Here is a 20,404-nt window from a genome sequence, read left to right on the forward strand (position 1 = left end):
ATGGTAATGGTTAGTTGAGGTCAGGAGTCACCCAGATTTGTTCTACAGATGGGCTGTTTGGAGGCTCGTTCCTTACTCAGCACTTGCTGGCTCATGCTACCACTTCTGCAGCACTCATCTGTGCCCACATCAGTCAAACAGTTGGGATATTACCAATCATCTAACTCAAATCTAATCGCAGTGCTTCAGTCATACTCTAGCCTAAAAGAACTGCATTAACCAGTTCCCATGCTACCAGCTTACTCTCACAGAATAGACAGCAGCAGTCCTTAACTCACATGCTATAGAAGGCAGTCAGCATTTTCAGTTGTTCCTTACCGAGCTGCGATGCAGCTTAATTATGCCCTCAGAAAATCTTAAGATATTCTAACAGTCAACATTGAAATTACACGGGAAAAGCTTTAGGAAATGCAGACAGTCCACTTCTCATCATGTTAAAATGGCAACAGAAAGGCAATGGATAATGAAGAAACAACAAAATGGAGATACTTCTGTACAACTGGTTGGTTTGGAGCGGGCAGTGACAGGTAAAACCAAAATGACCTTTCATCAAAGTTAATAACGTTCACCCACTGAAGTAGCTGACAATGTGAGAGTTCTTTCCTTGAAGTGCAGAATGTTTCCCTTATTCTGGGTAAGAGCAAGAGGCTACGAAGGGCATTCCGTTGCTGCTTTGAAGACTCACTCCTGCTGCAGCTAGCAAAGCCACGTGACATACTTGGAAGTTGCTTTACAGCATGTGAGAAGCTGCGAGTTGCAAAAAGTCCTTTCAAATTCTCTTGTTGGCATCCCCAAAATAGCTGTTTTGTAAGACTGGCCTGGTTTTTCATATCCAAAATCCACATTAGCCAATAAGCAAACATTTTAATTAGTAGCCAGACAATTTAAAGATAAAATACCCAAAAATACCTCGCTTACTCTCATTAAGAAAAGTTTGAACTGCTTAAAGCTTGTAAAGGAACCATAATTATTTAACTGAAGTGGTGAGAAGAGACCGTCACAATTAACTCATTTCATTTTCAAAGAGAAATGGTAGAATCATAAGACTCTTTTTGCCATAGGAATGCTGAAGTAACTGCACAACACATATGTTCGATTAACCTTAAGACTGAAGTTTGTTCTTAAGTTGATTGAGATACAGAGCTTTGTTCTTCCAGCTAATGTTTGCTGCTGGTAACCTTTTGCTATGCGTTCCTGACACCACCTCCTAGTGATTAACCTGATTCTTGTACAAATGCGTTCAGAATCAGACCAATATGAGCACATTTTTTGTACAGAAAATGCATTCATTCGACTCACCCCAAACCTGTTCACTTTGAGCTGTTCACTTCTACAATATATCATTACATTTTGTACTTCTGGAAGCGTAGATTTGATAGAAGTTTTTATTATCGTGTTCCCTGCATGTTTCATATGAATAAAGGCAACCATCACCATGTCAGGCTTCGGAAACGTTCTGTAGCTAGCAGTTATCCTTTAAGGATCAAATATGATTCCAGCTTTAGACTCAAAGTCCATTCCTAGAGGAGCCTGAGGACTGAACAGACTAGGGGAGATAGATGCAGGCAGGGAAAACAGGACCAGGGAAGACAGATGCAGGCAGGCCAAGAAGGCAGTTCTCTCCCAGCCAGCCCTATCCTTTCCTCTGCCAAAGGTTGTGGTATGTTTAATCCACGGACTGGAACAGTCTCTGTCATTAAGCAGAGACAGGGACACAGACATATTAGAGAGCAGCCAGGATCTATACAATTCTTCAGCAGACCTTTTAGGAGTCATTCTGTAAAGCTGCATAACTTTGATTTAAAATTGGTGCTTGTCATTATGTTAAGAGTTACTGTGAGAGCTGGAACAACGCATGCCAAATGTCTCAATGACAGTGCTTGAGAACGGGCATAGCCTCCTCAATGTCAGCCAACCTGACACTGTAGTAGACACTGGAACAGTATTCCTGAACAAGCCAAATGAGTGCTAAGCTAACGGGTAGACTGGTTTAAATTTCCATAGAAAATGTAAAATAAAACTTGGTATCAGCTCGCTTGCAAGCTTTCTGGAGTCAGTCCTCTGCATACACTGAAGATCTCCCAACTGTTCCGTTTAGTTCTGTGCAGAATAAAAGGACGTGATTCATTCAAGAGGCCTTACTGATGAAACACATACCATACGTAGGATTTAAGGAGGTTATGAATATTACAGAGCCCTGAGAACAAATTATGCCTTTTCACTTGATCTGAGGTCTTTAATTGCTATTTTTAGGATTACCTATTAAGGTTTCATTTAACTTGGTACTTTCAAACACAAATAAACCTCTCTATTTACTTTTTCAATGGCAAAACTCATGTCAGAGCGGCACATTACCATCACTCTCAGCAACGTGCAGCCCACCACCAAGCACACACTTCTGAACCGTTCGCCTATTACGCTCATTCCTACAAAACTGCCCTGAAAAGAAATGGATTCTGTTGTAATGAAGTGCAAGAAGATGAAAGAGAATTTCTGTATCTATGCTGGGAAGAGCTGCTTTGTTTGGGCCGGGTTTTGGGGTTTTCCTTTTTGCTAACAGGAGCAGGCATCAGCTTGCGCAGTAACAAGGAAGAAGTGTCTGATATTGCTACTTCTGTTTAAAAACTAAACAAGTCTCAACATATTATTCCATCATCACGCTGCTACCCACCGTACACATTCCTTTCTTTAGAATAATCCTAGCTAGATCTTGGCAGGGTTAAACTGAGTTACAATTACCAACTTTAAGAGCACCGATCAGAATTCAACCAGTTGAAAACTGCCCCCCTGAATCTGATGCAATATCTGTGTAAACTGGGCTACCCGCGTCTGACACTGTGAAGCCTTAAATATCCTTTTGAAATACACATATTAAGTTTCTGTATTAGAAACCATCACTCACACCTTATTTAGAATAAGATACACATTTCCATGGGTATTAAAGGGAGTTCCGGGTTTTGAGCTGCAGGCTTTAAAATACTGCCTGAACCAGTTCTTCCGTAGAGCCCCTGATTAAAACTACGTGCTTTCAATAACTTCGTACAGCAGTGAAAATTCTGCGTCCTCCAAAAAAGTTTTAATGAAAAGCAGTTTAATTTAAACCAGTCTGATAGCCTGAACACACAGAGTCAACCCGTGGGGCACTAAATACTTTCTGAGATACATCTAAATTTATCTGCGGTATCTACAAACAAAATATCCCCCAGACGTCCCGTGGAGCAGAAACAACTTGTGGCAGTAAATCAAAGATTCTCGTTGTCAGATTCAAGGTTACTGGTTAAATTATGCAGTCATTTCCACTTCTAGCATAAACAGTCTCTTACAGGTATGCATTTATTTGATGCTGTTATTTCCCAGAAGCACACTGATAACCTGTTTCACAGCATTGTGCTTTTTTTATTCACTCGTACCAGTTTTTAGCTGAAAATTGATTAATTTGTACAAATCACCCATGGTTTAAATTGCATAATTACATCTCGTGTAATCTCACAATTTTACAGGGTAATTAAATGCTTCTCTAAAGCTTTTTAATATATATGTGTGTATATATATATATATATTTATAATCAAAAAAGCAATATACAATTAATGAATCCTTGCAGGAATTCCCCTTCCCCCGCCCCCCACAAGCACTGACCTTACATATTTAAATACACTGGACCGAATCCTTGAGCATGTCTGATGAAGTTCACAGAATCAGACACGGATGCCAAATGGCTCAAAGATCACCTTTCACAACCTGCTGGATCCTTCTGCAGGGTTATCTCCTCGTCACAGAGAGAGAAAAGCATGTGAGTGAATGTCTAAATTAGACCAGCTGTACAGATGTTGTGGGCTTCGTGCTGGAATAAAGTCCAGTAGTGCCCTCTTACATTCTCCAGCATTTACTGTGGTATTTTAGGAACATGTGTGAAAAGGGTAAATGGAACATTATAGCACCAGAGGATTATTCTTCAAATCCTCTCTGGGCAAATTACGTAGAATTCAGGGCCAGTTTCAGGCTATTTTAATTATCAGTAGCTACACTATTCTAGGGGATCTAACGTATCATCATAGTGCAAATGTAACCTCCTATATAGAAACCGTCTAGTAATACTAGAACATAACCTTAACAAACAGAGGTGCAGTTTGTTAACGAGGCATGGTACGCTTTACTCAGTTAAGCAACTGGGCACCTTCTTGCATTGCTGAGCTATCCAGTTTTCAAAACAAAAAACCCCAAACATTTTAAAAATGCCATCTCCTTTGTTAATACTGAAAGTAGGCGATATGATTTCTTTTTTTTTTCCTTCCTTAAATTAATAAAGTACGATATAAACTGATTTCTCCAAAGTCGTTTCAGTTTAAAATGGGCTGAAAAAGGTTACAGTATCTAATGACATTCGGAGAATAGTAACTATTTCAAAAACATTTCTTTTTTGTGATGAGAAAAGCTTCGTTTGTGACCAAAAAAAATCCTAAGTGCGCCTTCCAGCAATTGACAAGCAGTTCTTCAGATGTTGCAGTCACCTGAAGGTCTTGCACCAACAGAACACTGTCCTATTGATGATCAACATTCATCTTCTTTATACGATGAAGCAGGGCATCTTTTTCCATTTGGACCTCAGCAAGAGCTGCTTTAGCTTTGGCTAGTTCTTGTTTGAGACATTCATTTTCTTCAATAAGCTGAAACAGTTGGGTTAGAAAAATGTGTTATTGGTTTTTCTGGACATTGACAACATTATCCATGACAGTATCACTAAAATGAGATGCACTGATAGTCATACCCACTGTCTGGGGAAGGTCTGTTACGGTCAGTGACCGATACCCATTTAATGACAGCAGAAAATGGAAAGAACTGATGTAAGACCCCCCAGATTCCATGTTTCAGTTATGCCATTTCATTCTGGAGCAGAGTAGAAGTAACACTACGTTCTGAGGTCTAAGAATGGATTTTTATCCAATGGAGATAGAAAGCTAAACTGGTGTGTGAACTTTGTCACCATCAATTCAAAATCCAGATAGGACTGACAGGTTAGTAACAACCTGACTCAGCCATGCAGTCCTTTGCCTTTGACAGTTGTGCTGTACAGGAACCAGGAAGATGGAGAGAAGGAATTACAGTTTGTGACTTTTCCCTTCATAAAACTCCATCTGATATAAAAGGAAATAATTGGTCTGCAGTGCTGTATGGGTAAATTGGTAATCACAGCCTGAACCTCTGATTAATCAGCTGAGGCAAGTGCTGGGTCAGCTGTGGGAGCACAGGTGAGAGTAATTTAGCTGTGCTCCCGGAAGGGGTGGAGCTTGACTCCACCTCCTCTAGACCTCATTTAAGGGCTGACCACCACTAAGGCAGTGTGTGTTGGAGATTGCCTCAGCATTTCCCAGTGAAGGCATCCATATTGGTGAATTTTTCCTCATAAATAACCTTTTGAGTATCTGTTACCATCTTTGTATCATTTCACCTTACAAGTGTACTACCATTCTGTTTAGAAAGCAGTATTAAATGTATTTTGCATGCCTACATACTGAGCCATACTATATTTATATTACCTGCAATTTATACTTTCCAACGCAAACAGATTCTAAACACAAGTAAACCCTGGCTTACTCTCAGATAACCTGACAATTGTGATGATTGTAGCAACTCTGAGGGAAGGGGGAGGGAAAAAAAGAGAATTCTTCATACCTCATTTTTGATGAAGTCAGCTGAATTTCTGTTTGATTTAACTGGACTAGGAATTTCACAAGGAGTCTGTGTGGCTTGGTCCTGTGTTTTATGTCCTGCAGGTCTTGTTGCTTGCTGCAGTGCACTACTTGAATTCTTCATCTTTGATCCATCATTTACTCTTTGATTGTCTGTATCACAGAAAGATGCTTGAGAGTAGTGTTCACATTTATGTCTTGTTTTTGGAAATAGAATTTAACGAGCAGCAGCAGTGAATTAAAGCCACTTCAACAAATACACTTTTAATATCAGGCATGTTCGTATTTACCTTACAAAATTAAATATAAAAATTGAAATGAAACTGAAATAGAAGCCAAATACTTTTCTGGAGCAATAATAAAGGGAAAGGAGGGGTAAGAAGTCACAACACACATCTTCTAGCTCCAAGAAAATCATCACATTTTTGTACAGAGTGCTGCCATCACTATAGAGAACACATTCTGAGTAATTAGCTATACAACAAAGACAACAGAGCTTGCCAATTCAAAAAGCCTATTTGAATAACTGGATTTCAGATCTTCATTATCAGATGCCCAGAACATGTGTTGAAACTGGGAGTAGAGAAGGGCACAAGTTTGAAAACTATTAATATTGCCACTGCAATAATGTCTTCAGGTCCAAATAAGATCTGAGGACTGCATTTAAGTTTAAATGTGCTGGAATAAACCTGCAAAGTCAAGATTTTAAATTAGAAAATAACTTAAATGGCTTGCTACTGAGGAAACTTCCTAACTGAAGTGCACTGTAACATCAGGTTGGATGGGGTCCTGGGCAGCCTGGTCTAGTATTAGATATAGAGGTTGGTGGCCCTGCATGTGGCAGGAGGGATTGGAGCTTGACTTTGAGATCTCTTCCAACCCAAGCCATTCTGTGATCTATTCAAACATACTGCTGTACACCAAGTGTTAAACAAAGGCATTTTTCTCAATACTCCATTTTTTTTTCCCCCATCCTTCTAAATCCTCTTCTTAAATTGCTCGTTCCTCCCATGTCTAATATGTGAAGACGGCCAAGATCTGCCCCTGCTTTGAGCAAGGGGTAGGACCAGAATATTATTAATGATATTTTGGCCTATCCGTAAAAGACAGCAGTTATCAGTATTTAGTATTTGCCTATATATGTAAGAAAGAAAATTAGCACATTATAAACATTTCATAAAAGGTACGAAGTTAAATCCCTGTTTGAAATGCAAGTCTCGGCACAAACCTAGTCAACCTAGCCAGGATGCTACCATAATATGCACAATTTAACATACCTACCGAACTTCTCAAATAGCACGTATTGTAAAACAGATTATCTGCTACCTGCAACTCAAGATAAACTATAAAGCAAGCAGATAGCTATCTTGCTTAATTGTAAAGAAATGCAACTTCCTTCAAGGAAGAAATCTCAGGCATCTGATGAAGTGATGTGCACCGATGAAAGAAGCCCTGGCAGTGTGTTATGCATATTCCTAACAGACAGATTTAGCTGCAGGTTGTTACCACAAACAATACTCAAAAAGGAGCATTTCTTCTGTGTGACTACACTCAGAATTCTATTGCAGCGCTACTGACATAAATTAACCACCAGTTATCTTTTCGTTATTAGGTATGTATCTAAACAAATACAGAATCAGTAATAATTGGATTATAACATTGAGTTAACCACTGGCAGGAAGATACAAACCTCTAATGAAGAAAGAGCCATCATCATTTCTTTCTATCCAAAGTATGTCAATATGTAGCTTGATGGGTACCAGCTCACATGCCTTGAGATTTTCACGTGGACTATCATCCTGAAAAATACAAGTATCCAAAAACGAGCTTACTGGGAAATCAAAATCGCTAAGATGTTAAATTAAACATAAGTTTCTTTAATGACACTTGAAAGGGACAGAGTTTTCTAATGGGATCTCCACTATACTTCCGCTTTTTAATTTATTTATTTTCCCGTGGATCATATTAAAGGTTTAATTTTATCTCTCAAGTAAGTCTGCTGAACTCAATATCCACACAGTTTAGTTAAAATACTTCAAAGTATTTTCACAGACATTTCAGTAAGATTTAATCCCAACTGAAGACACTTTTTAGTTCAGGAGCTCTCGGAGTCAGAGATAAGAAGCCCACACTAAATAGTATCTGATTTTCCCCTGACCTATTTGAAGATTCAATGGCACGGCTACCACCCTTGACAGAACTTCATCGTCTTAGAATTTAGTCTGGTATGGCGCCAGCTGCAATTCAGTTCATTATTGTACTCAACAGAAGGAAAAAACGTCACTTATTACTTCCTCTGGGGTTCCCCCAGGAAATCTTTATAGGTCATTGTCCCTGCCAAGCAGGTTAATGCAGAAAAATCACACATACTATCATTAAGCACACAGCAAGAAACTGGATGAGGTGTAACTGTCAAGGTTTCTTGAACATCGCTGAGATGGCAGCAGAAAGTACAAAAGCAAATCAGGAGTTTAAGGAAGGGGTTTTTGTCACCACAAAACACTGCAACAAGTCTCGTTCAGAAGAATACATGCAGCATTGAACAGATGATGGGACGTAAGGTTAAACCATACTTTCTTGCTCCCTGTTACCAACAATGATACAAAAATGAATAATCTGTATACCGAACCTGTCACTGGTCAACCAATCACTGTGATGTACGTACTCCTGAGCAAGCACTTCAGTGCTTACACTGCCAAGCAGAATATAATTGCCCATTTATTGGTGCACATTCCCAACCTCAAACAGCCATTCTCTCAGGAACCACTTGCCTAAGTCTGTTTTTCTGCCAATAAGGCAGCACAACCCTCATTTTCATCTTTAGTTGACTGTATTTTAAAAACTTCCTTTCTCTACTTCAGTATTCACGTTTGTTATGCACTGGAATCTCGGGATCAGATCCATTCTTAACAAATGTCCTTGCACTACTTCTGTTGTAGAAATAGCCCTGAAGGAGTGCCTACGGATCCTCAGGGGATGAAGAAGCTGCACAAAGGAGGAAGGGAACACTGATGCAGTGTAATATTCAAGTCTGAGCAGAACACTGTACAGGCAACAGCTGATGTTCTAGTCAAGAATGATCTTAACAGAATCAAGGCCTTAGCCTCAAATGCAGAATCTGAGCTACTATTCCAGTTCACACTGTGTTCTTCATTTACACGAGTGATTATTAATTTCCAAAGTAATGTTACAATGATTTTTTATTATTACTGTTTTTAACTGTCCTCATTTTTGTATCCAATGGTTCTGCCGCACAGAACTCACCGCTTCCTTTAGGTGTCTGAAAGAATGTCTTCGAGGAGGCCTGAGTAGCACTGTCCTCTTAGCCTTACTATTTTAAGCTACAGTGGTGAGAAGAGCTGCATTTAGTAACTGTTTCTAGGTAGTGCCCTGAAAATCTGAGTTTGGAGAAACAGCACTCAAGAGGTCTGAACTGGAATTCTTGTTATCTTTTTCCTTTTATTGAACGGAACTGCCATTATGAAAACTGACCTTTAAAGTAGAAGAGAAAGTTAACCTCAAAAAACTGTTTTGTAATGAAAATACCATCACTTTGCTAATCAAAAAAGCCCAGTTTAAAGACCAAAAATGAAAACCAAACCTACAGTTTCTTTAGAAATATTGAATACCTTACCCAGAATACTCCAAAACCGTTTCACTCTACAAAAGTGACTAGGAGAGGATGTTTAAAAAAAATAACAAATACTAATTGATGTAAATAGCTTGGTCATGCAGAGAATTCCTCTCTGGGCATACCAGAGTTAACCACATCTATGAATTTTTACATTGTTTTAGTATTATCTAAAGACATGATAGCAGTTTCTTTGAAGTTAACTCTATCTAGATTACCAAGTTATTATCAAAGAAATGAAAATACAATTTCCTCACAGCAGTTAAATAGCTCTTTGTTAACATACTTTTAAATTAATCACCGCATTAGAAACTTTTATCTTCATAGGCATCACTTCTGCAACAGCTTCATCTTCTAGAAAATGCTGAATGTTTGTGAGGGAAGACGTTAGAAATTCAGCACTGAAGTTCTCAACGTGACACTGAAGAAAACCATTCTTTACAGCCAGCTGAGAATGGATGATGGCACTAGGCCCACTTTCCCACCTCAGACTAATCTCAGGTGATGGTTTAACTGGCCCAGCCACGGCTTTAAAATCAGAACCTGTTGCAAAAGGAAAATAAACATGCATTAAAATTTTGCAATGTACAAAAAGCAATTATGGTTCAATTATTTCCACCTCCACTCTCCAAATAGTTTTCCAAAAGTACTTTGGAAGTATTATTCGGAATAATGCAGCATTGCACATACATACTAAGGTCGGACTGATTTTGTAATTACAGCACCTAAAAGTACAAAGTGTTCAGTAACAAGTATTTGTACTTCACTGTGACAAATGAAACAATACAGGAGTACTGTTATACACAAAAGATTTGTATTTTCTCAGTGCCTTGACAATCAAAAAGCAACTATTTTCATATTTTTCCACCAACTCCTTCAATTTTCATTCAGAAACATTTGCAGGTCAGTTCACACTCTCAGGAAAGCAGGTATTCTCTTGGAAAGGCAGAAGTTCCTGACACAGCAACATACTTGCTTACACACGAACATAAACCACAATTAAGACAGAGAACATGACCATATGTTCTTCTATTATTTGTAGCAGTAGATTTGAACTTTAAAAGAACAGGCCTTCTCTTGTTAGATTCAGACTTTTTAACCGGTAAGGACAATTGCAACATTCAACTGAACAGTTCTAGAAATTAAAGATTTAAGGTAATGAGATATGGAGAAAATAACTCCAATATCCATTTGTACTTCAGAAAAAGAGGGTTCACCAGCAAAAATAAGTACCCCAGGGGATTTTTTTTTGATGTCACATCCATCACTGCGATGGCTGACCTACTGAAATAATCTATATAACAAAAAGCATATGTTCACAGCAATTATATTATGAAGCAAGCAGTGAAATTAGGAAGATAATTGGAAGCAAACTAACTCAAGTAAAACATCTGAATTATATCTGTTTATATCAGTAGGGCATCCACCTATTAAACAGATTTGAAGACAGAATTAAAATGAGTTTTTTCATAGAGATGCTTTTTCATTTAACCTCTGGTTAATTCAGCCATATCGAATACACAGAAACTCAGAAACTGGAAAAAAAGAAGTAGATAAGATTAAACATAAAGATGGAGTAAAAATTCCTTTCTATTTATGTTTCTTTTTGTAGAATCATAGAATCACAAGGTTGAAAAGGACCTACAAGATCATCTAGTCCAACCATCCTCCCATTACCACTGCTACCACAATGCATTAAACCATATTTCGTAGCTCCTCATCCAGACGCCTCTTTGAACTCTGCCAGGGACGGTGACTCCACCACATCCCTGGGCAGCCATTCCAGTGCCTGACCACTCTCTGAGAGAAAAGGTTTTTCCTTATGTCTAATCTAAACTTTCTCTGGTACAGCTTGCTTGTTGCCTGGGAGAAGAGGCCAAACCTCCTCATCACAACCTCCTCATCACAAGCGTGTTGTATTTGTTATCCTTTACTTCTCTGTTTCAGAGATAACCTACTCTGAATTATCTGGCAAGCATTACAAAAACAATCCAAGAAACCAAAATGCTGGTGAGCTGCAGGTTAGCTACACTGCTTCTTGGTCACAGATTCCTACACAGTTGAAAGTATTGCACACTGTTGTTAGCAGTACATGTAACATCTAACTTGGGGAGGAAAAAGAGAAGAACATATGTGTTCAGTAATGCTTATCCTGCCCACCTCCAAATGGAAAAGAAAAAAAGATGCTTCACAGAATTAGTATTGCTTCCTTCTGAAATGATGCACCCAGTTCACAAGGCACTTGGTTAAAATTCCAAGATGTCTCTGCTGATCACATTACATTCAGAAGACATAAGCTTTGTGATACATCACATCTCTACAGACATACTTAGGCTGCCTGTCAAAGAAAAGATGTTTGTACTACGTGAACATATTTTTAAAAGGCACAGTTGGTACACTGCTAATTGCTCCCGCAATGTTACAGTAACCACTCACAATATCAGCGTATAAAGATTCAGATTTTTGATACTCTAAACCAAAAGCTGAACAGACCAAAACTGTAGAAAACCAGGGCAGTTGTTTCATAAGTCACACTGGCACTCTGCTTGGTCAAATTATAGGCTTGAGTGGTGGGCCCAAGGGAATCTCAAGAGGTTCAATAAAGCCAAGTGTACAGTCTGTACTCTAGAGTATTTCTCTTCCTCTCTGAAATATTTAACAGCTTCAATACCTAAATCCCTTCTGTCTGGATTAGAGCTACAAAAAGTTGTAGCACACATTGTGGTTGCTTTTTTTTTGTTGTAGTTTTTCTATTTGCTCCCTCTTGCTTTCATAAGGACATGACAGATAACCAAACCTGTCTGCTAATGCATGAACCAACAGTCAAACATAAATCCTCCCCTGCTGGACCTCCCTCTCATCTTTAGATGCAAGAACACAATTGCAACATCATGCAACAGCTGCTCTGGCAGCAGCTGCTGGCAAACAGTTTACCAGTAAATTTTTGTTTTGTTTTGTATTAGCTAGGACATCAAAGACTGCATCACCAAGCTTCCTGAAGAAAATCCACACTGCTGAAAGGCTGGAAAATAAATGGCAGTCAAGCACTGCTCTAACTTTTTTTCCACGAAAGGAGCTGAACCAGAAACAAGAGGCAGGTGCGCTGGGGATCCACCCCAAAAACCTTACAGTGCAGATCTGACATCCAGCAATCTGTGTAGAAGGCTGGCAAAGGGGAGGAAAGCAAACTGTGACAAAGTGGTGTGCCAATAGAGCAAGCCAAGAAAAAAACCTCACAGTATGAACTAGGTTTTCTGGCAGAGAATGTACACCCAAGAACAGCTCTGACTTAATACACTGGTTGATCTAGTTGTGCCAATACATGGCATGAAACTGCATTCGCATCAAGATTTAAGGAAAAAAAAGAAAGAAAGGAAAGAAAGGCCATTATGGTGGCTCATCTTTCCTGGTAAAGAGTCAGTTTTCACTTTTCTTAAAGCATAAATTATAAATTAGCTTAATCTGTGGGCTTTAATTTAACACACAGAAAGCATCTTGGAGGAAAGAATAAACTGTATTCAGAAACAGTCTTTTAAGACGAAGTACAATTAAGCAAAGTATCATCAGAGCAGTAACTGAACTTCATCTCGATGAAACCATAACAAAATGTAATGCAACTCAAATGAGCTTAAAAAAAAAAAGCAAATTAATCATGAGAATTCAATGCAATAAATGTTTTGTTTTTTTAATTGAGATCTCACTGTTAGTTCTTACCCACGGTCCTGTTGCAAAGATAGTGTCGAACACTGATGTTTCCAAGTTGATTTGGTATCACTTGGTTGACCTGAAGGCATATTTCTGTGTCGTCCCCTCTGATGTCAATTTCACCATTAACACCAAATATTTGGAAAACCACAACAGACATCTGTCAACAAAAATAAGATAAAAAACAAGATTTAGATCGAATTTATATTGTTTATGTCTGTGAAGTTGCCTAAACCTTTCTCCCCTCTCTCAAAAAGAAAAGAATCTTTATATCCATAAGTCTTGCTCACAGAAGGTTTTTTCATTTCTTCTCTTTTTGCACCTGTTAGATTGACAATGGGTTAGTTCAATTGTCTGTTCAGACAAGAGTCTTGTATTCGTAACCCAGCATAACAATTCAGAACTGGCCAAAAAAGTCCTGAGTCAGACTCTCCCCGATCTTGATACGTGGCCTGTTTTCTAAGGATGCACTGAACTCCCTGCATGTCGTAAGCACAACCATACATTTTCAGTGCTGAATCAGACCAAGATAAAGAACCAAGACAGAAACAAAACTTCAGAAATCTGCACAGTAGTCAGTCCTTTTTCCTTTTATCTGCAGTGTCTTTTGAAAATAGTAGAAGCCAGTTTCAAAAGTCAGCTTTGGTATTGGTATATATACATCCATCATCATTACTACAAATTTGGGCTCCATTTTTCTTTTTCCCTAGCACATTCTGCAAGAAGAACAAACATTCCAGCATATATTTGCATAACATGCTGCATGAACTTCGTACTCTCCATGTTACTCATACGCACAAGTGACTGAGAGTAAGTAGATAAGCAAATGAAAGAATGTGGTGTTTGCATGGTGTCTCAGGTAGAGGATATTTCCCTAGATCCCCTGTTCTTACAATCCTCACTAAATTCTGGTCAAAAATTATCTTTCATCTGACCCAGCAGGACGACTTGCAAGCTCCTATTTGTAAATACTACAGAATGCTACATGTGCTGAGGAAACATCTCCTCCTAAGAGACGTTTGAGTTATAATGGTTAATCAATACTCAGTGTGAAAAAACTTTTTACCATATTCAATACTTAAGAGCATATTACAAAGTACTGCTATGTACAAAAACAGAAAGATTGTCTGTCATTTTAAATTAAAATAGCTACTATCATTTATTAATGACAGCTATAGAGGAGATAACAAGGTTAGAGAATGGTCAGCATAACTTGGATTATTCATTTGTACTTAAGTGCACCAGATCTACAGGCCTACATAATGCACTACCAAAAGCTCCCCAAAGTACTTGGAAATCCCCTCAGAAAGTATTCATTTCTGCTCTGTATTCATCTTTAATTCACTGAACCATGTATTCAAATGGAATTCAATAGCATTACCATTTCTTCACTAGTCTCGTGGGCATTCTCTGAAGCAGCGCTCATGGCATCTGGAGATGACCCATCACAATTTTCAATCACTGTGCCTCCTTCATGGGCATTTTCTGATGGGCTTTGATAGTTTGTGGCCGTAATACCTTCCACACACACATCAGAAAAAATGCAAAGTTAGCACAGCATAGCCTGAATCAGTGTTGCATTAAGAATAAAGTCAGTGTCTGATATTGTATGCATACACAAACTCATTTTTAAAAAATGAGCTGAATATCTTATTAAACAAATACCTATGACTGAACTGCCGAATCTATTCCTCACACAAAAGAGGAATGCAGTTAAGGCAGGGTGGTGACAGAAATGAAATGGTGCACTACATGGATTGCCTGAATATTTGTGAAGGGCCTTTCTTAAGTCTTCTAAATCAAATATCAATCTAATTCAGCAGAAAAAAAGTTAAGGACTCCAAGGTGTGTAACTAGAATACCATACAGCACCTTAAAAGCAAATGCAGTTTTATGTTCAAAGTGATACATATACGTATATTTTTAATTAGAGTGATCACTGAGATTATTGTTTCCTTGACAACTAGGAAGCAAGCAGACTTAACGTGCAGTTTAAATAGTGTTTAAGTTAAAAAGACATATGAAGGTTATTAAAAATTGAAGATCTATTTTATAGCATACTCCTACATACTCAGGAATACTCCTATAATCCAAAGCATATAGCAGGTTTGCAAGTGAAGAGCTATTATTCTTTCTTTTTGTCCTAGAACAATAAATCTATAGAAAAAATTACTGTCACTCTAATTCAAAAGTAGAACTGATTGGAAAACAGGTACCGATAATGCCTACTTATTATATTTCCTGACATTAAAAAATTACTTCATCAGTTACATCATTAGTTGCACAAGATCACAATGCTGTAGACTATTTAGAGACAATTGCTATACTAATAAATTCCTTTTTTTCCACACAGATCCAAACCAAAGGCTCACACACAGATGAGCAAAACTTACACAAGTATTTGCTGCTACACAGTCAGTAGGTATGAGCTGCTTTATAAGGAATGAGCCGCAAGTAGACTACCAAATTATCTGCCAGGTTTCATGACAAGTATTAGTGAAGTATTAGTGAAAATCTTTTTTCTTTTTTTTGTTCCTCCCTTCATTTACTCTTAAAATTGAAGCTCCTTTACCACTTCAAGTGTATTTCAAGGCACAAGTCTGTAAAAAAACTTACAGCTGAAGCAAGTGCTTAAAGCGAAGCAGGAAACAGTTTGCTTAATTCAGGCTTCCAACACAGCACTGCAATGCATTAGAGGTGAAAATTACGTAGTGCTTAATTTTAGTTGCACTATCTAAGATGTAGCCCATGCAGTCACTTTCCCTTGAGATGATGTGTAGTGAAAATGCTTGGTATTACTCATTAGTGGAGCTACCAGAAATAGTGCTGTAGCACATCTAGGATTTGCTGCACCACAATCCATCTGAGAATTATTTTAGTAACGAACAACATTTTCATGCACTGCTTAAAAACATTTTGTTAAGCGTATTTACCTTTTTCTAGAAAGCTTTGGCTATCACTTCCATCACTTTCTACTAAATGCTCCTCTAGCATCATACTATCAATAGAGATGGTATCCAGAGAGACCTGTGATGGACTTCTTTTCATATTCTTGTAGGAAACAGAGAACGCGGGAAGGCTGGATGGGCAGCGGTCCCTAGGCTTTGCACTTGGAAAAATAAAAACATAAGGAATTACTTTTTCACCTTAAGGGAATTTCCTAGAAGTCACTTTAGAGAAATGGTCTAAGCCAGGCAAGATAGAAAATTAAACATTATATAATCCTTTAGCATGGAAAAGACAAGCAAAGAAACAACATGCATTCCGGTATGCATGTCAATATTTTTCTCAAGATATATTTCATAACATTTAAATTGAAAGTTAAATAAGTTGTTTAAACCAATTAATGTTATTTTTACTTTTATTTTTATCTTTTACTGAATGCTACCACGTATCTTCAGAATTTATATACTTAGAAAATTTTCATCTACTAGATGGTAGATAGGTCCACTTTCACTGATCATTATCAAAAAGACAAGGACAAGAGTGAGAAATATTTTTGAAACAGCAGTAAAACTGATTTAGTATTAGATCTTCTATACCTTGATGAAGACTGGGATGCAAACATTCTAACTGAAGTCACCTTTTCTTTGTTGATTTCAGGCTCTTCGGATTCTAAGGCAGTTTCTGTTTCCAAGTCAGTGACTTGATTAAGACAGGCTTCAGTTGTACCTTCCAGTTCATTTAACTTATTTGAGAACATATTTTTGTCATCTTCTTTATCAATGAAAAACTCTGTAGAATCTTCTCTCTTACTTGAAATGGACAGTGAATCCCTATGATGCAAGCCACTTCTGTCACTTAGAGGCCCATAGACCTCCTCTGAATCACTTCTACTAAAAAGCCCACTGCTTCCTCCTTCACTGGTATCTCCCAAACCTTTATCTGATGCATCATCTGAAAATGACATTCCTTTCTGAAAATCCACAGTACTGTCTGATTTAAACAAAAGAGGATCCATTAAAACACCTTTAACTTCAGCATTCACAGGCTTACAGTCAGATACATAGTCACTATTATTAATACCAGCTTGTTCCATCTTATTATTGACTAATTTGTCTTCTGAAATAAGAGCTTCCCCGTCTCCCAAAGGAGAGAGCTCTGACGCAATGGGACTTCCTTCTTCCACAACTGGAGACTTACACGGGTTTCCCTGAGTCACTGGGTGGAGTAGTAAGGCTAATTCTGCACTTTTCAATAGGAACCCAATGCAGATATCTGTTTGCTTTGCAGGTTTTCCTGTCACTGCTTCTACGTCATTCCTTAAGTTTTCCAGGAGCAATACAAGAGATTCATGGAGAAACAGCAAGAAAAGATACTGATAATGATTGATCTGCACGCTTACATGTTTTTGAACATGGACAAGAACGTGTACATCTGCATCAGAGGAAGAGCTTTCGGAAAGCACTCCTGAAGTGTCTGAGAAACGAGACATCTGAATGCCATTGGCCAAGGGCTCTGTCTCACTGCTGTAATATTCCTTTAGAAGTTTCTTGCGTTGCAGTCTATTAGCAAGATCACTAGATTCACTTTTTGGAATGTTAAATGCTGGCTGATTGTGTGATAAAAGCTCTTTTTGTGACTTTGCAAATCGTAGCGGCTGGCAAATCCAAAGTGAAAGAGGGAATGAGTCCACAAAGCTTACTGGTCGCCCCTTCCCACTTTTTGTTCCTTCATAATCTATCCAAAACTGAGAAAAATGCAAAGCCCAAACATCAGTAGCTGCAGATGTCTTCAGCGCATATTTATTCAATCTGGGGATGATATAGCCTTTGTAAACATCATGCATTTTAGTATCTTGTTCATGAGCATGTCTCTGGAAGATTGGGTGCAGGAGATTAAAATTCTTCTGGGATTTAGGAAACGTTGTGAAAGTTCTGCTAAAAAATTCACAGTCTTTGAAGTTCTGAAACAAAGCTTCCAGATCAGAGTGCCGGCAGTTTGGTGAGTATCTTGTATTTGTTGCAATCATCTCTGAACTTTGAATGGAAAGTGCACGAGGTTGATCTTTGTGAATTTCAAGTTTATTTTCAGCTGGGATTATGAACTACAAGAGAGAAACAGATTTCATCTAGTTATAAAGATGTAGATTAACTATACAATTAGAAAATTAATAATAGCAGCCACCACAAGAACTGTAACATAGGAATATAATCATAATTTTATGAGAACGCAAGTACACTAATAAAGGAACATGTTTTTTCTGAGGGGGGAGGAGTAAGGAAGGCCTAGCGCATCAGTGCAGACAAAAGACCCTCCATCCACAACACAAGGATAAAAGTCAGGCTTGGAAATTATCATTTATATTTCTTCTACTTTTTAAAAAGGATAATGTGGTATCTAAAACTCAATGCTTTTACACAAACATATCAGACTCAAGGTTTTCTTCTCCAAAAGACTTAGATTTAGGACAGCTATGTTAGGCTAAATTTTCTCATTTCTTAGTTCAAATGAGAAATGGGTTGGTAGAAAATTCCTCCAAGAGTTCAAAGTATTTAAAACTTTGAACTCCAAATTTTAGTCCTGTTGTTTTAAACCTGCTTTGTCAGATAGGGCTTTTTCATTTGCGTTGTAAAGTAAAAAACAACTATGCTAACACAGGTAATACTCTTAATATTGTAGAATACAGAAGGGGTGGTGTGTGACAATTATGTGAAAAATGTATTTTTCTGTTAAGAAAAGGAATAAATCAAAGTACGCTCCAGTTTCTAAAAATACTCAAAAATATGAGAGTATTCTAGACTTACTTTTAACCTGAATACCTTTAGTTTGAGTTTTAACGGAAATGATATTTAATGCCTGTTCCTGTATCTGATATTTTACTCTGCCCACACTAGCCTTGCTAGTATCAGTGATAACACCTTGTGTTATAACATCTTCATATTCTTTCTAGAAAGATCAGAGTAAAAAATTTATCCTAAAGATGCATAAAAGATGGAAGTGACTAAGCCTTCCCATCTAAATAAAAAGCCTCAGAACAAAATAACCAAATATGTAGCTAAGTAGTAATGAAGTATTATATGCAAACATAACTCACACCAGTAATAAAGATTCATAGCTCATTAGAAAGAAAAAAATAATGCAATTAATATATAATTAAATAAATAACGTGAATCAGAGTTTGAGGAATTTATGGGTACTTCAGTTCTACCTTCTCATAGTCTAGTGGGCTATTCACATACAGTCGTTAAATATTTTATCAGCCTGTAGTTGTAGCTGACTGGTTGTTAGCCCTCAATAATCTTTTCATTCAGCACCACTTCATCACATCCTTTCAGAGATCTATTAAACATGCACTGAGAGCCTTAGGAAGGCAACAATTTTTCCATAAGCTGCTAGAATTTTAGAACCCTTGAAAATTCTCCTGTGGACATTACTGAAAAGATGTTTTTTTCACCCCTGAACCTTGGAAGCAGATACCCAGTGCAAATCAAGCAAGAAAAAAAAAACAAAAAACTGATGGCTTGACAAACCTTCGCTTTCAAAGAAGATGACAAGGAAGACAAAAAGCTGATGTACAGCTATAATATCTAATGCCATTCTTCTGGAATAAACATGCAGAGAACAGACTTCTGTACCTGAACTACAGCAAAGGGCCACTGTGAAACAGAAAATGGTAAAAGTGGGTTTTGGAGAAGGACAAACGCTCTCAGATGGAGTAGTTTCTTTACCCTAGACATTCTCTAATAAGACAAAAGAGTTCTGATATACTACAACCAGAGGAGCAAGGAATGTCCCTTGCAAATATGAGGTTTTTGCTATTTTAATGTAGTTATTTTTATATTAGTCATCAAGTTTTGTTTTTTTTCTTTTGCAGTGTAAGCTTTACTGAACACAATGAAATAAGTATAATGAAATATTTTTTGTTAATAGTCTCAATTTGGATCTTCAACTAAAAGGGAACAAAAAAAAACCACAGGACATAGATGAATTAGTACCAAGAAAGAAGCATGCTTTCAAATCATATACACATAGTTTTCTTAGACCAATGCAGTTTACTGCATGGGTTGTTTGTTCATTTATTCCTTAAGCTCCATGGCTAATAGCTTTTCAGAGTAAAAGCGTTTTCTTCCAAGAAACCTCAAAATCCCTCAGCAACAGCATTATACCTTTAACATCAGTCCATCAACTCTGACATCAACATGTTCATCTGATTTTGAATTGTCATTTAACTTGTACATGGCCATGAACTGAATGAGACTCTGTTTCAAATCCAACACAAACTGGTTTAGCCAAAGAATACTTCTCTCATCCAGGGTGAACTGTAAGGCATTCAGCTGGCCATACAAATTTGGGCAAGGAACTAAAAGAGAAGACAAAACAAAATCATTAGAACACATAAAACATTTAGGGGTTTTGTGGGTTTTGTTTGTTGTTTTC

The 20,404-nt window shown here is 37.7% G+C and overlaps 1 protein-coding gene across 3 annotated transcripts in view; it reads right to left on the reverse strand.

The window, feature by feature from the left end:
• Positions 1-3,056: 3,056 nt before the first annotated feature.
• The window catches only part of BLTP3B (bridge-like lipid transfer protein family member 3B), a 50,332-nt gene continuing 32,984 nt past the window's right edge, over positions 3,057-20,404 (reverse strand). For 2 of the 3 annotated variants that reach the window (XM_072350607.1, XM_072350598.1), the window contains 9 exons: positions 20,134-20,327; positions 16,567-18,071; positions 15,958-16,133; positions 14,406-14,542; positions 13,034-13,184; positions 9,606-9,862; positions 7,379-7,487; positions 5,672-5,841; positions 3,057-4,665 (listed from right to left, as the gene is read on the reverse strand). In XM_072350607.1, coding sequence (XP_072206708.1) covers positions 4,540-4,665; positions 5,672-5,841; positions 7,379-7,487; positions 9,606-9,862; positions 13,034-13,184; positions 14,406-14,542; positions 15,958-16,133; positions 16,567-18,071; positions 20,134-20,327 — 2,825 coding nt within the window. In that variant the 3' untranslated portion in view covers positions 3,057-4,539. Of the gene's footprint in view, positions 4,666-5,671; positions 5,842-7,378; positions 7,488-9,605; positions 9,863-13,033; positions 13,185-14,405; positions 14,543-15,957; positions 16,134-16,566; positions 18,072-19,531; positions 19,624-20,133; positions 20,328-20,404 lie in introns of those variants that run through there. The other variant, XM_072350612.1, reaches the window with a different exon arrangement.

This window comes from Excalfactoria chinensis, chromosome 1, assembly GCF_039878825.1.
Source record: "Excalfactoria chinensis isolate bCotChi1 chromosome 1, bCotChi1.hap2, whole genome shotgun sequence".
Taxonomy (NCBI): Eukaryota; Metazoa; Chordata; class Aves; order Galliformes; family Phasianidae; genus Excalfactoria; species Excalfactoria chinensis.